We start from the raw sequence: 24,201 nt of genomic DNA, 5'->3' as shown, positions 1-24,201 counted from the left end.
CTTGGAATCCTTTTTAAAGGTGATGGGCTAGCAAGCTGTCACTATTTGAATCTCAGTTCCATCATTAAGCCATACAGCTGCATTTGTACGTCCCGCAATGTAGACGTAAATAGTTACGTTTAGATCCCTTGCAGGATGATGATTAGGATACATACGAGTACGTACATACATATGTATCATCTCAACTGAACGTGGCCTTTCAGTCTTTTTGAGACAGTTGTTGACAGCTCTATCTATCCCGTCAAGAATGATGCCGTGATATATGTTTGTGTCTCTATGTTGTATTTCTAGTTAAGGCATTTTTTACGAAATATTATGTGTCCAGTTTTGATATATCTTTTGTGGAATAATTCATATTTTAACAACATATTTAAAAGTTTAACTGTTTGACGTGATAATAATTTAGAATTCCTCTTTTTGATGATGGGCTTGCAACCAGTCTCTTTATTTGAATCTCGATTATTCATAATTGTATTCATAATATGTACATTTTTAAAGGTTGTAATTTTTCTCACTAAAATTACTTTACAGGTACTTAATTCATTCGATGATAGATAACTGTTTTCGTTATGTTTTTCGATCGAAAAAAAATCAATCGAAACCTTTCATACATCGCCCATTCAAAAACAGCTCTCGGTACTCATGAATGGGACGTGAGTGAAATACACAGCGTTCTTAAATTCGCTATTTATTCAAACTTACATTAAAATATACATATCATACACACGTAAGGGCAAGACTTATATTTATATTGAGGCTCGTATTCGTTGGTCGAGAGGTTAATTCGTATCGACGTATAAAAAGTATGGAGTTGAAAATGATGTGATGATATTTCTTAATGATTTTTTACACTAATATACACACTTTTAAAGATTTGTACATTACTCATATTAAAAGATAAAAATAAATTGTATAAATAGAAGTAGAGTTATAATAAATCATGATAAAAACAAAGTATATATACAGTTCATATCGAAGTAGAAGAATAATCTCAGTCTATATCTGTGTGAAATAAAAAGATAAAAAAAAACCCGCGAATTAACCTTTAAGAAGTCGCTTTAAATTAATACTGGCATGTTCTACTGTTTCTGTTGAGGCTACCACCAGCCCCCGTAGCCGTGGCCGTAGTAGCCGCCGTAGGGCCAGTAGCCGTAGCCGTAGCCGTAGCTGGGCCAGCCCCAGCCGCCCCAGCCGCCGTAGTAGGGGTAGTGGCCTCCGTAGCCGCCGTAGCCGCCGTAACCCCATCCTCCCCAGCCGCCGTAGTGGCCTCCCCAGTGCGAGGCGGCGGTCTTGAGGTCCTCCTTGTCGCCGACTGCTAGGTCTTTCTCCGCGGCATCAGGATTCTCTGCGGGCGCGGCGAGCGCCAGCGCCAGCAAACACGCAAGTGTGATGAACAAGATCTGAAACATAAGTTTATTATATTTCATCATCATAAGTATGCAGGGATCGGGGAAAGTGGAAAGAAGTAGTCTCTGCCTACGCTACCGGGAAATTGTATGTATAAGTGTGTTGTCATGATTATGAGTATGTACAAAAAATTTAAATTGAAGAGGTAACGTATCGCAAGGTTGATTAGTAGTTTTACGTTTTGATTAGCGTGTGTAGATTGTCGTGACATTTTTTGTTTATAAAAAAATGCGTGCTCATTGCGATGGGAGCTAACAAAAACCCGATGATTTTCCGTAAATCGTATTCATTCAAGCTTGTCAAAGGGCTTGATTTTTTTAAACCTGTTATTATTTTAAAGTTTTATATCTAAGAGTAAACAAAATAAGACGTGTCTTATATGTTCAAGAAGTAAAACCAGGTTTATTCCGTTTGCTATAAAGATAACAGGTATTTTGTATCGTACAGAAAACTATTGAACTATAGAACATGCTGGACTGCAAAGACTCAGTCAACGACAGAACTATATATCAGAACAAGCAAAAAGTCCGTCTGCTCGTTCCACACGCACTTGTGAGAAAATGCTGCGGAAATTACTGGAATAAATGTTTATCAAATAGACTTTATTTTATAGTATTACTGAAGAAGAATTTTAATGTATTTCATAATATTTCAATGCATTTTTTTTTTCCTTGAAAAGATATTTATGTAAGAAGTCATTGTATGTGCACTGAAAACTATCGACTTAATGATATCTATGACAATTATTATACTTTGAAACTTTTTATAAGATGATGATATTTTAGTAAATAGGTAGGAATGTACGCCAAATATGAAGCATTCCTAATTAGGTTTCAAGCAACTTAATGACTTAAATATGAGCAGTTTCATAAAAAGGACTTTTTATGACTTCCAGCTCTTTTATATCTAATCTGAATATTTTCCCATCAGGTCCTTTTAACGTAACCACTCATATATATTTAAAAAAAGAAAAACCTTACGGTTTCGATCAACACAAAATTCTAAATTCAAATTCACTAAAAACCGAAAATTTCCAGCCAGGATGAGACTTACTTTCGCGTCCATGTCGCCGAGCCGAGCGCCACTGGTCTCGCCGCGCGCCACCTCAGGCTTATATCGGCTCCCGCGTCCTAGAGCCAGCCACGGATGACTGCCCGCTTCCTTCGCCATTGTTCGCGGAGTGCCATTGACCTTATCAGGGATTGGTGGTGTTATGTCACGGGGTTAGGGATGATGATCTTCATTTGGAAGCTATCAATCGATAGGATTTATTTTAAAAATATGATACAAGGATGATGTAGTAGGTTGACTTGTGTACATGAAAATGTTGCGAAGTTTCAGGGGAAGCGTCGGTCTTCCAGTTTTTAGCACTAATAACAAACAAGAGGTAGTCTCTGCCTACCCCTCCGGGAAAGAGGCGTGATATTATGTATGTATGTATAACAAACTATGAGATAGTTGTTTGTTATATTATTATGGTGAAATGTCAAGTTATAAGTACCTACCCGAAATCGCAGAACTTGCTTGAAGAAAGTTATGAATGTGAATGAAGCGAAAGAAGTATCCAGGGATCTTGACAAGTAAAAGAATCTAAAGATGTAGTCTCTGCCTTTCCCTCCGGGATTTGATATAAGTATATGAGTATTTAATACCCAAATCTGACACCATGACCCATGTGTGGGAAAGTCGGAATAAATAATAAAGCAATGCATAGAATAAGAAAATAGCTACTGTAAAATAATTAGTATTGTTTACGCGAAAACGACGATGTTTACATAATTATCCAATAAGTGACAACGTTATTATTTCAGAATTCATTTGCATTCATTCAGATAAATTAATTCTACTTGTTTAAAAGATAAGTTAAAATTGATAAAATAACTGCACATTGGACCAGGAAAGTACGATTTATCCTATGAGTTGGAGGCAAAATGAGTGCAGTATAATGTTGTTATCAAGATGCATCCTACATAAACCAACATGTATATTACTTATATACATTTACATTACATAACATATAATCACGTCTATATCCCTTGTGGGGTACACAGAGCTGACAGTCTTCAAAAGATAGAAAGGAAACGTTCAGCTGTTTGGCACCAATATAAAAAAGAATAGGAAAACTCCATCACATTTCCATGGATGTCATAAAAGGCGACTAAGGGATAGGCTTATTAACTTGGGATTCTTTTTTAGGCGATGGGCTGGCAACCTGACACTATTTGATTCTCAATTCTATCATTGAGCCAAACAGCTGAACGTGGCCTATCAGTCTTTTCAAGACTGTTGGCTCTGTCTACCCCGCAGGGGATATAGACGTGATTATATGTATGTATGTATATACATATTTTTAATTCAAGGGAGTCAGTTCAATCTGAACAACTCTAGTACGCAAAAAACAACCCTTAATGTATGGTTTCTTACAAAACAGCGAAACTTAACGTAATTAGGAATATCGTGGTTTATATGAAGGTGCATGTTTATTTGTAGACGACTGTACAACCCATTCGATGGTAATAACTCGGCCGGTAATCACTCATTATCACTTAATTTTCCGCCAAATGGTTTATGAATAATTAACATCGTTAGAAGATAATAAGTGGGAATGGATAAGTATTGATTTGTATTATTGCTTTTTATATCTATAGGATTTTAGCACTCCTCAATAAGATTCAAACAATTAGACTTATTTTGCAATCATCCCTGGCCACCCCACTCGAAAAAAGGTGACGTTTATAAATTTTAATTTCTTTAAAGTAGACAAGATTCAGTTGGGTAAATAAAGTTTTTCAAACTTTAGTATTTTCTGTTTTTGTTTTTCCGAAGTAAAACTGAATTTGAACATGACCTTGTATCTTTTTCAGTGATTAATGAAGGTTATCATTTATAAAAAAAAAAAAAATTTTCAAACTCTAAAATTATTTTATTAAAGTTTAAAAGTTAAATGAGAGAGAAATTCATTGAATAAAGTTACCTTCATATTGTTTACGGACAGTGACATTATAAAATTACAAAGGTTTTTCCATTCGGCCACGGCACCCTAAATAGAAGTACGTATTTTTTACATTCCGCACTACTCGAAGGAAATTAAATGTCACGCCTGTAAGGAGCGCTGGACAAACGTAATTATTATCTCATTGCCTTCGTCGCGGCGATCAATGCGAGAACACGATGACTCTGTCATCACTACTAATTACTAAATCTATTTCGGAGTCAATCCGTCCCTTTCTATATTTATTTTGTTTTCGCTATGTATTGATATCGCGATGATTTGAGTGCATGATTTCATTGAATATTAACTCATACATATTAATTCAAGCATATTCATTCCGTATTAATTAGACTAAGGGATATCCTAATAAACTTGTGATTCTACGTATAGGCGATAGGCTAGTAACCTGTCACTATTCAAATCTCAATTCTATCATTAAGCCAGACTAATGAATGTGGCCAATCAGTCTTTTTCAAAACTGTTGATTCTGTCTACCCCGCAAATGATATAGACGTGATTATCCTTCTAGCGTTGGTACTGATAGCGTCCTCACCTCTCGGAGAGGAGCTGGAGAGGACCATGATCCTGGACTGGGTAAGTCAGGTTTTACTACGAATAAATAAATAAATATATCAATATATACGGGACAAATTACACAGATTGAGTTAGCCTCGAAGTAAGTTCGAGACTTGTGTTACGAGATACTAACTCAACGATACTATATTTTATAATAAATACTTATATAGATAAACATCCAAGACCCAGGAAACCTATATGTGCCAGGTTGCCTCGCGATACTTACCCATACCTACCACAAGATGCTAAAGCAAAAGTTTAATTAATTTTATTCCACACTAAGGCCTTGAATACAATAAACGGAATAATACAAACCCTTGTACTATTTTGTTATTTTTGTTCCTTTATTGATTATTTTGATAACAGTTTTGTCTATCAGTCTATGTATTATTTGGCCAATTTCATGCCTGACTGAAAGGTTGTCATTCATTATACTAATGAGTTACTATAACTAGTAGTTAGCTATTTAATGACTTCTATGTTGAATGATGCCCTGAAAATAGATTTACATCGAAATGCTGGGAGCTGGCTAGATTGAAATAGGCATAAGATTAATGTAATACGCCATAAAAGAAAAACAATAAAAAATTATACCTGTGTAGATCAACGCTAACATATTATGGATATGTTCCGAAGTAATATTAGAAAAAGATTACAAGTTAATTTCAACCGCAAGAATATCATATTTTATAGTATTACTAGAAGCCGCCCGCGACTTCGTCCACGTGGAAGTATTCCCGCGGGACTCCGGAATAAAAAGTCTATGTGTCATTCTGGGTCTTCAGCTTCCTACATGCCAATAATCGGTTCAGTAGGTTTTGCGTGAAAGAGATACATCCATACTGACATCCGGACATACTCACAAACTTTCGCATTTAAAATATTAGTAGGATAGCAGGATAATGATCTACATCGTCCTGGTGTGAGTCCTGGTTGCAGCCTCACCTCTCTAGAGAGGAGCCCGGAGTGTGCGCCTTCAGTCCATCATCCCTGATATGCTTAGTCGGGATTCTACACAAAGCGACTCCTATCAGACCTCCGCAAACTTTGCAGGCCCCCTTACCCATATTGGATCATACTTCAACAGTCCAGTTGCCAGAATTTTCAGGTTTACACACGATAAGAGCATCGGTGTGGTTCCCGGCACCAATAAAAAAAAACAATAGGACCACTCCATCTCGTTCCCATGGATGTCGTAAAAGGCGACTAAGGGATAGGCTTATAAACTTGGGATTCTTCTTTTAGGCGATGGGCTAATAACCCGTCACTATTTGAATCTCAATTCTATCATTAAGCCAAACAGCTGAACGTGGCCTATCAGTCTTTTCAAGACTGTTGGCTCTGTCTACCCCGTAAGGGATAAAGACGTGATCATATGTATGTATGTATGTAAGAGCATCGGTTAACAATCAAACTAATAGTAAACAATATGACCGCTGAGTACCGTAGTCACCATGACACGAGCGGGACAGCCTCCGGTGTCCGGCCGCCAATTACCCGCTTGGGGTCGCGGATTTACTGAATTGATGTTTCGACAAATGCAGGGAGTTCCGCTGCGGACTGAGTGCCGGCGGACGCGATTCTATCAGCGATTTTGTATCATCTATCTCAATATTTATTTTGATTGTTTATTAACACATATTGTAAGATACTTTATGCAATAAGCTCACCGTTAAAATTTTGGCGTACTTAATAAGTTTAATTCTAAAGTTGAAGGACAACAATAAGTCAGCTTTCTAACTTTTCTCATAGTTGGAACTTTTGCAATAAAGATAGTTAATTATATTAAATTAATCTAATGTGAGTAATTAGAAAAAAACATAAATTAATATAACTGCTAAAATTTCACATCACAATCAGTGATTTACGCACTCCACGTGACCGAACTATATAAGCATTCCCATTTCTGATCTTGTTATATCTTCGCTCTTCGCTTTCTATATCCTGTTACTAAAGTAAACGTTCAAAAAATCATTAATCGCTGTTTTCTATCAACATTGAACCACTGTGCCGTGTGGTTCCCGGCACCATTACAAAAGAATAGGACCACTCCATCTCTTTCCCACGGATGTCGTAAGAGCCGACTAAGGGATAGACTTGGGATTCCTCTTTAATGTAAATCCCTGCCAATCTAAGGTCTGCCGCGCCGATGGATGCATGGCTAGGGGCGAGCCTAGTCTCGAGCGTGCCACTTCCGCCATGGGGTTGGGCGACCCCCAGGTAATGGCTAGCCTTACCCTGGCATGCGGGGCTCTGCTGGGGCGGACAAAATTTTTCCCTAGCGTCTCGTGGGAATCGCATGGATGCAAATCTTTTGAAAGAGCACCTAGATGGCGGCGATGGTGTCCGCACCCCATCACGTCTCGTTCCCGGCGGGAGCGGTATGCGGTCTGCTGAAAGCCGCTTTGCGACGATGAATGTAAGAGGAGGAATGAAGGATAAGATTGAGGAAGTATGCCAGATGATGGATGAAAGACGTTTGGATGTGTTGTGCGTGAATGAAACGAAGCGGAAAGGATGCGACGCGACGCAGCACGGCCCTTACACGGCGTATTGGTCTGGAATTTCCAGTACCAGCCGAGGCTGTCAAGGGGTCGGTCTAATTCTTTCTGCACGAATGGCTGAGTGCGTGAATGAGTATGAGTGTGTCAGCCCTCGTCTTCTATGGATTAGGCTGAAAGTTGGAATCACTCGGATCTTCGTTCTAGGTGTTTATGCACCTTGGGATGTGGGTTCGAGGGGTACAACATCAGCAAAAAGCGAAAACGAGGAGTTCTGGAATAGTGTAAGAGAAGTATTGAAAGTTACCAAGCCAAATGAGAAGATTATTATGTTAGGTGATTTTAATGGATGGGTGGGTGTAAAGCGTGATGGATATGAAAAGGTGCTTGGTGCGTTTGGTGACGAAAAGGTGAATGATAATGGAAGAAGTGTATTAGAAATTTGTCTAGAGTGGGATCTTTTTGTGTCGAACTCAATGTTTCAACATAAAGAGATCCACACCTACACAAGAGTGGAAGGTATTTTAAAAAGTATGATAGACTTTGTGATTGTAGATGAAAGATTGAAGAACAAAGTGCTGGATACCCGTGCATATCGCGGTGCTGGCATTGACTCGGACCATTTACTGGTGATATCCCGGATAAGGGGTATCTTCAATCGCTGGCGGCACAGGGTAAGGGAGCAAACCAGCGCTTTGGAAAGAGTAAAAGTAGAAAATTTGCAAGATATGGATGTAGGTAAGAAGTATATCAATAGACTGAAGGATGAATTTGAAGATTTAGAGGAAATGAGCGATATTGAAGATGGATGGAAGGAATTTAAAGAAAGAATTGTGAAAGTAGCTGTTGAAGTGTGTGGTGTAAGTAGAAGAAGGAAAGGAAAAAATCACAAAAATGCGTGGATGAGTAAAGATGTGCAAGAACTTGTGCGATTAAAGAAGAAAGCATGGCTGGATTTGTTAGCAGCAAAAGCTAACTTAAGAATGCAAGAGGTTATAGATGAAGATGTGAATGAAGCACGTAAGGAATATAAGAAAATGAAAGATTTGGTTAAGAAAGCTGTGATTAGAAAGAAAGAAGAGTATAAAGAGGATTTTGATAAAAGGCTATCAGAAGACTTTCAGTCAAATCTGAAAGTATTCTGGAAATCCGTAAGGTCAGCCCGAGGAAATACTATAACCAGAGAGCTGACTAGGATCAGATGCCAGGATGGTAGCGTTGTGAAAGGAGAAGAATGTGTACTAAAGATATGGAAGGACTATTTTGAAAGTTTATTTGAAAAAAAGGAAGGAAATAAGAAAGATTTCTGCTATAGCGAAGAAAAAGAGAATGAGATGGAAGGCGAAATTGAAATGTTCGAAATTGTGGAAGCACTTAAGAGTATGAAAGCGGGAAAGGCTGCTGGGTGTGATAGAGTGTCGGTCGAGATGCTTAAAGCAGGAAAAGGCGTAGTAGCTAGTCAGTTGTACTGCCTTTTCAATTTGTGTTGGAGAAGCGGCCGAGTACCAAAAGATTGGTGTAAGGCTGTTATCGTGCCACTTTACAAAGGAAAAGGGTCACAGCTGGACTGCAAAAATTATCGTGGTATAAGCCTGCTTAGCGTCGTCGGCAAATTGTATGCTAAGGTATTGATTAATAGAGTCAGGAATGAAACTGATGACAAAATATGGGATGCTCAAGCGGGATTTCGAAAGGGAATGGGATGTACTGATCAGGTCTTTTCCTTGCGGTGCATAGCCGAAAAGTTTTTGGCCAAGAGTCAAAAAGTCTATTGCACATTCGTAGATCTGGAAAAGGCCTATGACAGAGTTGAGAGGAATGAATTGTGGTCAGCACTTTCTATGCATGGGGTGAGCAGTCTCTTAATACGAGCACTGAAATCCTTATATGAGGATTCGAGTGCTTGTGTCAGGATAAACGGAGCGCACACTGAGTGGTTTAAGATTGAGAAAGGCGTTAGGCAAGGATGTGTTGCGTCACCGTGGCTGTTCAACCTATTTATGGATAGCTGTTTGACAGATTTGAAAGAGTCTAAAAGTGGATTAAGGATGAATGAGTTACTCGTCAAATGTCTGCTCTATGCCGACGATCAGGTTATACTGGCGTCATCAGCGGAGGAGTTACAGGAGATGGTAAACTGTATGCATGAAGCTTTAAAAGAGAAAGGAATGAAAGTGAACGTAAGTAAAACTAAAACACTGGTTTTTGAAATGGAGAAAGAAATGACAGCATGTAATATTTTGATTGGAGGAGAAAAAGTGGAGCAAGTGAAAGAGTTTGTATATCTAGGATCAAAGTTTACATCAGATGGCAAGTATGATAGTGATATTGAAAGGAGAGTGAACGCGGGGAACATGGTGAATGGAGCTTTGCATGCCTTTATGAGCAGTCAGAAACTATCCAAAAAGGCTCGACTGGCTGTGCACAGGGGCGTGTTGGTCCCGACATTAATGTATGGGAGTGAAAGTTGGGTATGGCAAAAGAAGCATGAAAGCAGAATAAATGCAGTGGAAATGAGAGCGTTAAGGAGTATGATGGGTGTGAAATTGAGTGACAGGATAAGGAACAGCGTGATAAGGGAATGTTGTGATGTGAAAGAAGATGTAGTTACAGGAATAGAAAAGGGTATGTTAAGATGGTTCGGTCATGTGGAGAGGATGAATGAAAGCAGGTTGACTAAGCAGATATACAAGGAGAGTGTGGAGGGAAAGGTCGGAGTGGGAAGACCTAGACGAACGTATCTTGATCAAATTAAGGACGTCCTGGTAAAGGGTCAGGTCAAAAGTACCCGAAACCGCCGAGCTTGTATGAAGAGAGTTATGAATGTGGACGAAGCGAAAGAAGTATGCAGAGATCGTGGCAAGTGGAAAGAGGTAGTCTCTGCCTACCCCTCCGGGAAAGAGGCGTGATTTTATGTATGTATGTATGTATTGAACCACTCTAAGCGGAAATGGTGTCTGTCTTCAAGTACGCGTCCTTCCTTCCGGAGGCGGGGACAGAGTCGCATTATGTGTGTCATTGAAAAGGCTTGTTAGCTGTTAAATTTGCGGAATTCCCATCGCTTCTACCTTCAGGTATTGTTAAATGTACCTACGCTATTAGTATAAAAGAGGTTTGTGTGACGAATTACAATTCAGTCTCAAAGGGACACTTTGACGCGATATTATCACTGATTTGGTATAGCATTAAATGCTAATTTAATAAATTTTATTGATGAAACACTTCAGATTCTAAAATTATACTTATTATTCTAGTTAGTCTTATTCTTCTAGTCTATGCTTGTCGAAAATTTATGAACTTCTGAAAGAATTAGATTTTGTTTCAACTCAAAGTTCATTCGTTATTTCAGATAAAAACTTTTATTTGTGAAATTCCAGAAAATCTGTTTTGATCTCGAAGTGTTTCCCAAAAGATCAATAAAACTATATAAGTTTACTCGAAAAAAAAAATGCATTTTTACAGGTATCGCTTCAACGTGTGTGTGTGCCGTGTGGTTCCCGGCACAAATACAAAAAAGAATAGAACCACTCCATTTCTTTCCCATGGATGTCGTAAAAGGCGACTAAGGGATAGGCTCATAAACTTGGGGTTCTTTTTTAGGCGGTAGGCTAGCAACCTGTCACTATTCGAATCTCAATTCTATCAGTAAGCCAAATAGCTGAACGTGGCCATTCCGTCTTTTCCAGACTGTTGGCTCTGGCTACCCCGCAAGGGATATAGACGTGACCATATGTATGTATGTATGTGTATCGCTTCAACGTCGATGCAAAATTGCATTGTTATTCTCGAAACGGCGTCAGTTTCCGCCCCGCGTCGCACACAAACAAACAAACAGACAAATTCTCTTGTCACCGGCTAACGGACCGCCTGTCCTTGATTCATCTGACGATCACTGATCTATTGTATAACGAGTGGTAAGGACGGCTATTCATTGATCGAAAAAAATTAACTACTGAAAATAAGTTTAAATTTTCCACTTATTTTCAGTAGTTAATTATTTTCCATGATCCATTATAAATATTTACAATAATAATTAATAAGCTCCTATTAATAGATAAATATAAATTGTGCAATTAATAAATAAATATTACACAGATTAAGTTAGCTTTGAAGTGAGTTTGAAACTAGTGTTAAGAGATACTACATTTGATAATGAATACCTTAATAAATAAACATCCAAGACCCAGGCCAATTAGACAAAATTTCAAATTATTTGAACCCGGGACCTCCGGTTTCTCAGACAAGCGTACAACAGAGGCCGTAATGTGTATGTAAACTGCAAGAATCATCACTATTCATTCTGTCGTTCCTTTGGCCTTCGGACCACTTTTTAGGTTAATTCCCTTAATTATAATATAAATAAATAAATAATAAAATCGTACATCAGTAAAAATTTTTGAATGTACAGTGACAGCGCTAAGCGACGCCGCGCAGAAATGCCTGCGCATGATTCGCATTACGATCAGGCGGGAATTTGGACAACACTCCCGCGTGACGTCACGCCTACTAATTTGAACATTTATGTCGGATTCAGAGCATGTTTTGGATTTCATTTTTTCAGCAACAATAGCTAGGAAAACCCAAAGTAAAGCCTCAGATATTACGTTGATAAGGAGATTAAAATTATGATTTGATTTCATAGCATACAAGGAAGACAAGTTCTAAAAATCTTTCCTATGATTTCTGCAAATATTTACAAACATTCATATCTTGTCACGTAAACTGTGAAACCTTCTTGGTTAAAACACTCTGGTTAAAATGACAATATTTTTGGTTTGATTGGTTAAAAATATTTCAATGAGTTCATTCATATAGGAAAATGAAATAAAATTTTATTGGACGGCTTTTTAGAGTGGTGGCAACATTTTGCCTCCGCACAGAAAGATAAATGTTCTTATTTTTAATCTTATGGTTAACCTGAGTTTTATATGTTTATTTATTTATCTTTAACAATGTAACTAATTTACATCGTTATAATATCGTAAATTTGTCCGTAAAAAATATATAAACTACCCGTTTAGCGGCAGGCCATTAAAACGTAAGAAACTTAAATGTAGCGACGGGTGCTCTCAGAATAAACAATTAATGTAAAGTGAACATTAAATGTTATTTATTACTTTATTTGAATATAATTCCCACGGGCACTATCACTATGCCTTATTATGTCGCCGAATATGTCTATCACACGCGCAGTGTAACGATGTTGACTATAGAAGTCGGAATAATAAAAGATGATAGAAATGCCATCCTTAAGTCATTCTCTCACTAGTGAGGATCGAGGAAAGCGTTGCAGCAAGGTTCTCCATTTTACGATGAGAAGAGTCTAATTGTACTTGTAAACTATAAGCATCGCACACAATTTTCCATAAAGCCAAATTCCAATGCCAATAACAATGCCAAATCTTACAATTGATATGCAATTTGAAAATGTTATGGTGTCTCAACCATAAGATGCGATGCGAATTCCCCAGTACTTACCCCTTCTGTAGTGTAACTTTATTTCGAATTCTATAATGATGTGATGACGCATTGTGTCATGCGTGATATTATGTATATGGCAGATAGTCTATGGACGGTTTGGTAATGAGATGTTATTATGAACATATATTAATGTTGTATTAAAAATTGTTATTATTTAATAGCATTTTTTAATACACGATATTGACCCAAATTCCATACTTTAAAGATTACATATATTTAAAAACTCATACATAGTAATATTTTACTTTTTGCAATAGACGGGTTATTGATCTGACAATACCTATATTTCAGAGAAATATTATTTTATATTAACTATTCATGAAGAAATATATTAAGTAACCGATCGTACATTCTACTAGCTGTAGAATATATACATAAAATCCCGCCTTCTTCCTGGAGGGGTAGGCAGAGACTACATCCTTACACTTGCCAAGATCTCTGCATACTTATTTCGCTTTATCCACACTCATAACTCTATTCATGCAAGCTCGGCGGTTTCGAGGACTTTTGACTTGACATTTGGTCATGTGGAAAGGATGAATGAAAGCAGGTTGACTAAGCAAATATACAAGGAGAGAATGGAAGGTAGGAGTGGGAAGGCCTAAACGAGCGTACCTTGAATGCAGAAAGCTCAAGTTTTACGTAACTGTTTCTTAGGGGGTTGTGTGCATAAAATATGATGTTTTTAATTATTTACGGGGATTAGAGCAAGTTTCCACAAAATGAAAAAAAAATATGTGCCGTGTGGTTCCCGGCACCATTACAAAAAAGAATAGGACCATTCCATCTCTTTCCCAAGGATGTCGCAAAAGGCGACTAAAGGATAGTCTTATAAACTTGGGATTCCTCTTTTAGGCGATGGGTTAACAACTTCTCACTATTTAAATCGCAATTCTATCACTAAACCAAACAGCTGAGCGTCGCCTATCAGTCTTTTCAAGACTGGTGGCTCTGTCTACCCCGCTAGGGATATAGACGTGATCATATGTATGTATGTATGAAAAAAAATATTTTGTTATTTCAGCTTATGGTAAATGTTTACGTAATGTGGGATCACCATGACTTTTAACAGTGATACTGGTCATGGCTGCAGGGCGGCGACAATTGGGGCGTAGCGTAGAGTTGTATAAGAACCACAACAACTTGTCCCTACACGGCGGAGAGTACATTGACCGCTGGCAGCAATGGTGAATCAATGAAGTAGATTATAACATTTCGTACAGGCTCAAATTGACACTTTTCAAGCTATAGCCCGAAAGAGGGTAGCCTCCTTGATGCGCAGGTTGAACGGCACCCCCAATCGTCTACTCAGAGTCATCGCTGGCAGGGTAGATGGGCCCTTTTTATGTCACTGGACTCGACAGCATTCGAGCTTTAATTAAAACGTGTCAAATTATTACTAACATTAGTACATAAGATTTACTAACAACTCTGGACTGTGTCTGAAATAAACAATAAACATATTTTATTTTTATTTTTATTATTTTATAACGATACTCATCTAAGTACCGTACTACTCGTCAGACCACGCTCGCAGTTGCTTGATATTCGTGACAAAACAAATATTATCTAATACAAGCTCGGCCGGCGCTATTAATTAATAATGTTAATGACTTTCTCACTGAGAACAGAGCGTCGGTGGTCGAAACGGTAAAGTGCCCACTTAAAACGTGTGTTGCGCATAAAGACACCGGTTCGAATTATGTACCAATGACTATTCTCGAAGTTATGTAGGTACAGGGTCAAAAGTACCCGAAACCGCCGAGCTTGCATGAAGAGAGTTATGAATGTGGATGAAGCAAAGGAAATATGCAGAGATCGTGGCAAGTGGAAAGAGGTAGTCTGTGCCTACCCGTCCGGGAAAGAGGCGTGATTTTATGTACATATGTATGTATGTAGGTACATTCGTTTGAATACCAACCGATGCTCTTACAGTAAGGGAAAATCGTGAGGAAACCAGCACATTCAGGAAAGTGAATGTGTAACCATGATCGATCCAATACGGGTTAGGTTTACCTGCAAGGTTTGCGCAGATCAGATAGACTTACACAATCCAGGTCAAAGGCATACCCCGGGCTCCTCTCCAGAGCGGTGAGGATGCAACCGGGACTAAATCCATGAAGGAAAATGAGGAAGAAGTCAATGACGTCCTCACTCCTGGTACATAATGACGTTGATACTATTCGTAACAAAACCGATCATTTCTTATGCACACATCGTTATTTAATAGCTAAGGCTCCGTCCCCATTGCGCGGAGTTCTGCGCATGACCCACTTGTGTTAACCCGCCATTACACCCGCCGTCGCACGCGCATCTAGCGGAACCAAGGACCGTCATACTGTGTCATTGATGAGCTGTTTTTGTCTACAATTTCAATTAATTTGATGGTTTCGTCGTTTTTCAATCGATAAAAGATTTTTAAGAAAAGTACTATGTTTTATGACTGGCATGTTTGGAATATTTTGTGATAGCCGACAGTGTTACATTGTTATATAATTTGAAATGATTTTTTGTCATAATAGGTTGGCCGTCTGACTTCTGCAACCTAAAAGATAGACTAAAACAAAATATCATAAAATAAAGAGTAGAGTACTCCAGAGAAGTGAGAAATACCATTTTTGATTTTGGTTCCCGCGGGAAAACTAGGAATGTCTCGTCATAAATCTCTAGACCCAGCTATTTTGTATGTTTGTGGATATGTCAGTTAATCAGCAAGTCATTCTTCTCTTTTATATAAGTACTAGCTTTTATCCGCAGCTTCGCCCGCGTTAATTTAGAAAAAAAGCGTCAAAATTAGCACCACCTACAAAAAGCAACGAATTTTAGCTATCTATAAAAGAATACTGCAATAATAGTTATTCGCAAATTCTACGGGAACTTTTGGTTTTACCGGAATTACAGGTACTTTACGTCCTTCTTCAGGCTTTTAATTATATTCCATCATAAAGCCAAACAGTTGAACGTGACCTATCAGTATTTTCAAGACTGTTGGCTCTGTCTACCCCGCAAGGAATGTAGACGTGATTATATGTTTAAATTATATATACTTGATAATTCATGAAGATTACCACAGAAGATAACCGGTGAACAGGTAACAACAAAACTTAGTTCCGCATTTTTAATATAAGTTGAGATTTAAAGTATTTAAACATGTTTTTCGTCATACATCGCTAACAATAAACCCCCCTGTTTTTGCAACAGTTTATTGACCCGTAACAGCTATGTCATCCATATTTCACGATAGCCGCCCGTCCATATCAAGAGTTACATAACCTCACTTCAAAAACACGACGTGACAACAATAGCTTTGAATGGACTGCATTGAGACTGCTCAAAAACTCAGCCCTACAGACAGTCTATAACGGCGTGGGAAAAGGTAACAAAGCAACTAGAATGCTAAATAGCGGGATTATGTTTTTAGCTTCTTATTGTATTTTGTACTATAGGGTTAATTATTGAAAGAGTAGGATTAGGTTGCTGATTGCATGGAGAAATAAATATCTAATAATTTTTAGCGGTGCGGCTCTACCCGCGCAGAGAAGAAAAAACAATCCGACCATAGACTCATAAACTTGTCTCTCTCATCTCATCCGTGTGGTTCCCGGCACAAATATAAAAAAGAATAGGACCACTCCATCTCTTTCCCATGGATGTCGTAAAAGGCGACTAAGAGATAGGCTTATAAACTTGGGATTCTTTTCTAGGCGATGGGCTAGCCACCTGTCACTATTTGAATCTCAATTCTATTATTAAGCCAAATAGCCGAACGTGGCCATTCAGTCTTTTCAAGACTGTTGGCTCTATCTACCGCGCAAGGGATATAGACGTGACCATATGTATGTATGTATGTACTCTCTCATCTTTCCGTGTTGCCAGTCGCACCCTCCGCAGCAGTTGTTTCGGGCCCGGGGTCCTCCTTTTTATAGTCCATTGGCTCGCGTATCATCGTTTGCGAAGTCAAGTCTTCTGCCTGCCCCTTCAACCTGAGCCTGACAAAGGCAATGTGTGTGTGTTTAGTGCTAACGTAGTGTATGATGCTTCCCCTCTCGGAAGGCACCTACATTAGTTACCTAATTTCTAAAAGAGAAAAATTTTGTGCAATCTTTAAATACCTACTTTATTAACATTTAAGTCTACTTACCTAATTTACAACAAATCAATTTTACACTAAGGTTATAACTAGCACTATCAATGAAATAGTTATTCAATTTAAAAATGCTTACATAATATAAGCCCTAGTCAAGAGCAAATAAATATTCTATTCAATTCTATAATAAGTTTGAGAATTAGTACGACATTTTTTTACATTTATTACATACGGTGGTACAAAGTCAATTAATCTAATACATTATTTAACAAATGATTTGTTAATATTGAAGTACTACTAACGCCATCTATCACAGATATTGTTCAATCGGCGCGAAGTCGACTTCGGAGTAAGGCGCGAGTTGTTGCGGCTGCCCGCTAGATGTCGCCTGCCGTTTGAAGTACTCCGCTACGTTCCCGCTCACACTCCCGTAGGGAATGCCACCTGGAAAATAATGAGAATGGTCAAACTTTTGTGAGAGAATTTTGAAGAAGTAAATCCCCCCCTGGCAATAGTTTGGCAGCCGTGGAGGACTGTATGACGGTGTCAACTAATGGTACTTACGGCAGGAAACAAAACTTCATACACTCATATTAGTTACGCGTAAAAGGTACAAGAGAGTCTAACAATGCCACTCAAACGACCCCATGGGGCCGTACACATTTGAACATCTTAAAAATATAATAACTGAGATTCGTCAAATTATTTGCGTTTTCCAATTGAATGTCGTTCAATGCGTTTGCCTCTCTGAGACTTCCCAGTAATCACAATAAAAACCACTTTATTTTTAACCGATTTTACAAGAGAAAATATAATCTTTGTGCTTAAATCCTCCGCACGCGTACTTTTAGGCTACTCTTTAGTATCACTGTTATCTATAGTCGGAGTTTCTTTACTAGTCTAAAATTGTTAAAAGCAAACTTGCTTATGAGGGAAAACACTGGCCGACCCTACAAGAACAGCAGGAGTGAGCCTTATGTCTTATGACAAAATTCTTTCAGTTAAATATCCTTCATAAACTTATGTCAAGATTCTGCTTGAGGCTTTTATAACTCACCGTATGAGAGTCCCGGCCCGGGCAGCGGCGCCACGCCGGCGCTGTCAGGTAGACCCGAGGAGTGGGAGACCAGTAATAACGCAGAGAACAACAGCCATGTTATCTGAAAATGTATACATACAAACATACATAATATAATCACGTCTATATATAGAGCCAACAGTCTTCAAAAGTCTGATAGGCCACGTTTAGCTGTTTGGCTTAATGATAGAATTGAGCTTCAAATAGTGACAGGTTGCAGTGCAAATTTATATGTTCAGCATTGATAGAGGCTTTATAACTGTCTGTCAGTTTCGTTGGCGCCTCTCTGCTCTCTTTGATAATGAAACCAAAATCCAACATTTCAACAATGTAGTAGTAGATCCCAGTTAGTTTCAGACCGGAGGAAGTTTCCCCGCAGTAGTATTCAAAGTCTCGTCCGTTTCAATTAGAGGCTATTACAGAATGTGGTTAAAGTATTAATTAAATATAAAGTGTAGCGGCAGTAGAGTCCAGGCGAACATATTTTTTGTTTTATTCTTCTGTTTCGGATAAATACCAATTTTGTGGGTGTGGTGGCTATATAACGTGAAGCTTTCAGACAAAACCACTTTAGATCTTAAAGATATAATGAAAGAAATAAGTACCGTTTGGGCCCCGGCACCTTTACAAAAAAGATAGGATCACTCGCAACTATTTCCCATGGATGTCGTAAAAGGCGACTAAGGGATATGCTAATAAACTTGAGATTCTTCTTTTAGGCAATGGGCTAGCAACATGTCACTATTTGAATCTCAATTCTATAATCAAGCCAAACAGCTGAACGTGGCCTATCAGTCTTTCAGAACTATTTTATCTGTCTACATCGAAAGGGACATATGCCTGACTATAATAATAATAAAATGATAAAATTCTTTATTTACTTAAAGGATTTGTACAACATTAAACCAAATAATGAGTATACCAAAGTTTTCCTAAATAAGTAGGTATGCAACATTATACAAAGTATTTATAAACCCTGATTTCGAAACTAGTACATATACATACATATCTATGTATGTATGTAAAAATTAGAACAAAACTAACTATGCAAACATAAAAACTTAACTATCCTTAATGTACGTGCATTGTGCATGATTGAACATTCAATTAAACAATTACGCATCTCGTTCTCGGAGGTATTTCGTTGGCCTCTGAAGGACACCGTGTGGCAATCATCATTCCTTTGTCCAATTCAGGCCTAAAGGCATGTGGTAGTAGAACACTCAATAACATCCACATTTGTTTCCTGTCTGTAACCTTATTGTTTACATTTTACCATTTGCAGGTCGGGCAGGTCGCCATGATGTTGTTTGTTAGAGATATGTCAAAAATATTTTTTATTGTCAAGGGTTCTTAATTTTTTCGTTGAATAATATAGACATTTTAAACTGATTATTTTCTCCTAATTTCTCCTTCTATCTTCTGTAGGAATCAAATAACTTTATAACTATACTTCCTAGATATTCATCTAAACGTAGCCTATGACTTTACAAATAATATCGTGTATTTTCGGCAGTACGGAATGTAACTTTTCAAATTTTGCATTGGAAGTAATACCTACTAATAGATCAAAGTCGTGAAAGGCGACTAAGGGATAGGCTTATAAACTTGGGACTCTTCTTTTAGGTGCTAGGCTAGCAACATGTCACTACTGGATTCTCTATTCTATCATAAAGCCAAACAGTCTCTTCAGGACTGTTGGCTCTGTTTACCCCGCAAGGGATATAGACATGACTATATGTATGTATGTGTACACCTTAAATGTAAGTCTTAAATTAAAGATACTAATAGTTGCTTCTAGCAATAGGATCACTTGTCAATAACTCAACAATCAAAAGCACATGCCCGCGCATTGCAATGTCGTAATTATCATTATAAGACCACATTGCGCATTTATAATAATAGGTATGTCGTCGGTATGTTTGTGTCGGTAACTGTGATTGTCCCCTTTCTAAGGTCATTGTAATATGATATGTCTAATCTAGATCGGCCGCTGAGATTGACCTTGGAAACCTTTTACAGAAAAAGTTACTCTGAAGTTGGCCGTATGGTTCCCGGCACCAATTAAAAAGAATAGGACCTTTCCATTTCTTTCCCATGGATGTCGTCAAAGGCGGCTAAGGGATAGGCTTATAAACTTATGATTCCTCTTTTAGGGTGGGCTAGCAACCTGTCACTGTTTGAATCTTAATGCTATCACCAAGCCAAAAAGCTTAACGTGGCTTATCGGACTTTTCAAGACTGTTAGCTCTGTCTTCCCCGTAAGTAAGAGATATAGACGTTACTTTATGTATGGATGTATGTTGATCTGAAAATAAGGCGCTATTTCTTTAAATTATTAATTTTTTTTCTGCTTAGAAACAAAAACATATAAGTATGACCACTGATTATATACATACATATATGTTAGAATTGACTTCCTTCCTCCTGGCTTTAGTCCCGGATCGAATTGACTATCATTATAAACAGAAATGGATGGATAAGCATAACCTGCTTCCATAATCTGAGCTTTCCAAAAAAATTATTTGCCTTATTGAATTAAATGATTCACTGTAAACTAAGGATTAACAAGGACTTATATTAGAGCAAAAACATTTACATTCATCTTACTTTGAATCGTGTCTAAGTTTTTTAAAAAAACAAGTATTCTGAATATACAATTATCTATAAAAAAATTGTTTTCTATTTAATATTTTACAATAACACCCTTTACAAATACGTAGCAATTTCCTATAACTACCCTGTAATTTAGCATTTATCTTCAATTTTGTTTTTTGTCGAGGGTGTCGACCCCTCTTAATATTGATAGAGTTATTAGCAGTACATATCGGGGCCTCGTTTTAAATTATAGGTTAATTTTTTTTACAAATATAAGTAAAAAAAATATAAATTGCGTGGCGTTCCACAAATTTCAGATATCAAATTAGCAATTGACATAATTATAATACTTGCTTGTTTATTATTATGAAACCTTAAGCTGAACTATAAAAATTGGAATAATAAAAATATTATAGAAGTGGAGTTAGTACTCCATAGTAGTTAGTCGCGACTGATGGCCATCACCATCATCAGTCACCATAACGTTTTCGTATTGCATCAATTCTGCTTTTTATTTTACAAGTAAACAACTACATAGAATGCGCGGTGCACGACGACTACATATTATAACCATAGTTTGAAATACAATGTGACATTTCTATTTTATTATTCAGATTTCTATGTGCTAGACTCTGATGATGCCATGTTAATTTTTTAGATATTGCAAACATATTTTGATGGTTTAAATTTGGAACTTTTGTTTTACCTTCATTGCACAATAGACATAATTTTAAATGTTCTTTAACATAAAAACATGAAAGGAAGATAAAACTTTAGTTCATAAAAAAATTGTGAATTGTTCTATCGACCAGTTAATTATTTATTTGCCCTTGAAATATGTATGTAACGGAAACAAGTTTTACTTGTTCGTGAAGAGCAGTTGCAAACAATGTGGAATCAGTGTCTTAAGTATTTTTTCATATACATTACAATCACGTTTTTATCCCTTACGGGGTGGACAATGAGCCAACAATCTTGGAAAGTGTCTGATAGAACACATGCAGCTTTATGACTAAATTATTAATAGTAACAGGTTGCTAGTTCAACGCCTAAAATAAAAAGCCCAATTTCCTCCTGCAGAAATGTCGAGAAATTTATCGAACGCGTTATCTCTATCAAGTGGCTTTTTACAGACAACGATTATAATAATGCCTAATTTCTCTTTCTCCCTCTCTTTGTGGTTAAATTTAAAGTTGGAAAGATATGGAATAAAGGACATAATGCCTTGTCAATATATGTTAATATTTTATGTAAAATTTCAGGTAATTTTTTTCAGTGCTAGCATTCAGTGGCTTTGAGTTTGTGGGCTATAGATATCAGTCACCATTTCATTTCTTAACTATTTTTTAACGATTACATAAATATTTTAGACACAGAAGAAGATTAGTACTTAAATATTAAATAAGCTTTAATTAGAAAAGAGATAATTATTATAATGGAAAAAAATACTACTTTTTCAACCGCCACCTGATAACAAAATACTTATATCTATGTATGTTTGAAAGGTAAATTGAGAAGAAAGAAACTGACTGACTGACCTGCGAAGCCATGCCGGCGGTCCCCTGCGGAGTGGCTTCTCTACTGCGCGTGCGCACTATTTATCAACTTGCCTTTTAATAGGCCGGGACCTTGGGGCGTCGTGCTTTGAGCTTCAAAGCTGTAGGTAAATAAATATATAGGGACAAATTACACATATTATCCAAGACTCAAACTAAGTTCCAGACTTGTGTTATAGGATACCTAACTAAATAAATAAATATATACGGGATAACTCACACAGATTGAGTACACCTCGAAATAAGTTCAAAACTTGTGTTACGAGGTACTAACTCAACGACATACTATATTCTACTCGTATGATGAATACTTACATATATAGATAAACATCCAAAACCCAGGCCAATCAGAGAAAGCTCGTTTCCCATCATGCCCAGGCCGGAATTCGAACCCGGGACCTCCGGTGTCCTCCTCCGCACTACCGCTGTGCCATAGAAGCCATTAAAAATAGGTATACGTACATCAAATTTTTATCCCCCACGAGGTTAACATAACCAAAAGTCTTAAAATGCTAAAACTTCAGGTTCAGAAATTAAATAAGATAATGCACATAATTCCCTTCATACTACGGTAGTGGCTAATGAACTTAAGATTCGTCTTGCAGGCGATGTGCTAGCAACCTGTCACTATTTGAATCTCAATTCCATCACCAAGCCATACAGCTGGATGTGGTCTTTCAGTCCTGAATATATGCTTTGCCCTGTCTACCCCGCAAGAGATACATACGTGATTAAATGTGTATGTGTGCGGTAGTATTACCAATAGAAACATAAATTTAAAAGAAAATAGGGAGTCCAAGAACATAGCCGTGTAACAAAACATTGTGCAATTTACAGTTTACTCGTAAATCCAATTCCTATCAGGCGACTACACAGTTGGTGCATTCTATGATTTATTTATTCATGAATTCAACAGCATTACAATGTTGTAACTTATACTATGTCATTATACAATAAGTTAACCCAATTAAAGAATGTATTCTAAAAGGATACAGTAAATAAATACTTGTCTAATTTTATAAGCAAGCGAAGTAATAAACCATGATGTACAAACTTACAAGATATACAGCAATAGTTAGCAACCTACAGAAACTGTCTTATCTTCGGTAACTAATTTTGGGTCAGTATTTAACGTTAATCTCCTCTTAGTTGCCTTCTACGACATCCATGGAAAAGATATGCAGTGATCCTATTCTTTTTTGTATTGGTGTCGGGAACCACACGGCATTAGTTAGAAACCTATAAAAACTGTCTTATTTTCAGTAACTAATTTTGGGTCAGTTTTGAACGTTAATCTTCTCTTTTGGTTGATTCACAAAAACCAAGGGAAAAGCCGTCAAGTGAAATAAAATTAATATCTTTGTTCAAAATAAGAAACAGAAAAAGTTATATTAGAACTTTAATTGCATCATTGTAATGTTATAAAAAGAAATAAGTTTCCTTGACTCGTTCGGTTTCTAGTCGCGGGGGTTGCGACATGCGGCTGGAAGCTGCCATGCAAATCACTTGAGAAACAAGCTGAAAAAACTTCATTTTCATTTAAAGTGTTCTGTACACCTTTCAGCAAATGTACTCATTGTAAATAAACAAAGATTTATCCCGCATCTACATTTCTATAGTAGACTTTTTCCTGTAAAAAGGTACGTGTACGAAATACAAGTTAAATACTGTATTATTTACAAAGATTAAATCTCACTAGGAGACAGTATATTGTTATTAATTTCACAGAAATATCCCGAAAGTGATCTTATTTATGGTTTTTTTCATTTATTACTTATCGGGCTTAACTTTTTGGCTCATAGTCACTTAGTCATAATTCATAGTTTTAAATTTCAAATATAGAAAATTACAATTCAATTGTACACTTAATAAACGACACAACCATCAGTTGTAAGGTCCACGACGAATCCATCAAAACTTACCAC

The 24,201-nt window shown here is 37.3% G+C and overlaps 2 protein-coding genes across 2 annotated transcripts; both read right to left on the bottom strand.

Annotated features, from left to right (window-relative positions):
• Nucleotides 1-728: 728 nt before the first annotated feature.
• On the bottom strand, nucleotides 729-2,501 carry LOC106130795 (keratin-associated protein 19-2). Its single transcript, XM_013329726.2, has 2 exons — nucleotides 2,461-2,501; nucleotides 729-1,400 (listed from the first exon to the last, which is right to left on the bottom strand). The coding sequence occupies exons 1-2, from the start codon at nucleotides 2,470-2,472 to the stop codon at nucleotides 1,098-1,100; spliced, it is 315 nt and encodes a 104-aa protein (XP_013185180.2). The 5' UTR covers nucleotides 2,473-2,501; the 3' UTR covers nucleotides 729-1,097.
• A 14,853-nt stretch (nucleotides 2,502-17,354) lies between these two features.
• On the bottom strand, nucleotides 17,355-22,302 carry LOC132901952 (uncharacterized). Its single transcript, XM_060945306.1, has 3 exons — nucleotides 22,259-22,302; nucleotides 18,102-18,204; nucleotides 17,355-17,488 (listed from the first exon to the last, which is right to left on the bottom strand). The coding sequence occupies exons 1-3, from the start codon at nucleotides 22,268-22,270 to the stop codon at nucleotides 17,355-17,357; spliced, it is 249 nt and encodes an 82-aa protein (XP_060801289.1). The 5' UTR covers nucleotides 22,271-22,302.
• Between the last annotated feature and the right edge of the window lie 1,899 nt (nucleotides 22,303-24,201).

This window comes from Amyelois transitella, chromosome 7, assembly GCF_032362555.1.
Source record: "Amyelois transitella isolate CPQ chromosome 7, ilAmyTran1.1, whole genome shotgun sequence".
NCBI lineage: Eukaryota > Metazoa > Arthropoda > Insecta > Lepidoptera > Pyralidae > Amyelois > Amyelois transitella.
Note: the sequence above shows the minus strand (reverse complement) of the source record. Positions and strands in the feature narration are given on the sequence as shown.

Coding starts and splice junctions, on each gene's coding strand:
- LOC132901952 (XM_060945306.1), bottom strand. Junction 17,489..18,101: donor CGGGCCGGGACTCTCATACG/GTGAGTTATAAA, acceptor ATTATTTTCCAG/GTGGCATTCCCTACGGGAGT.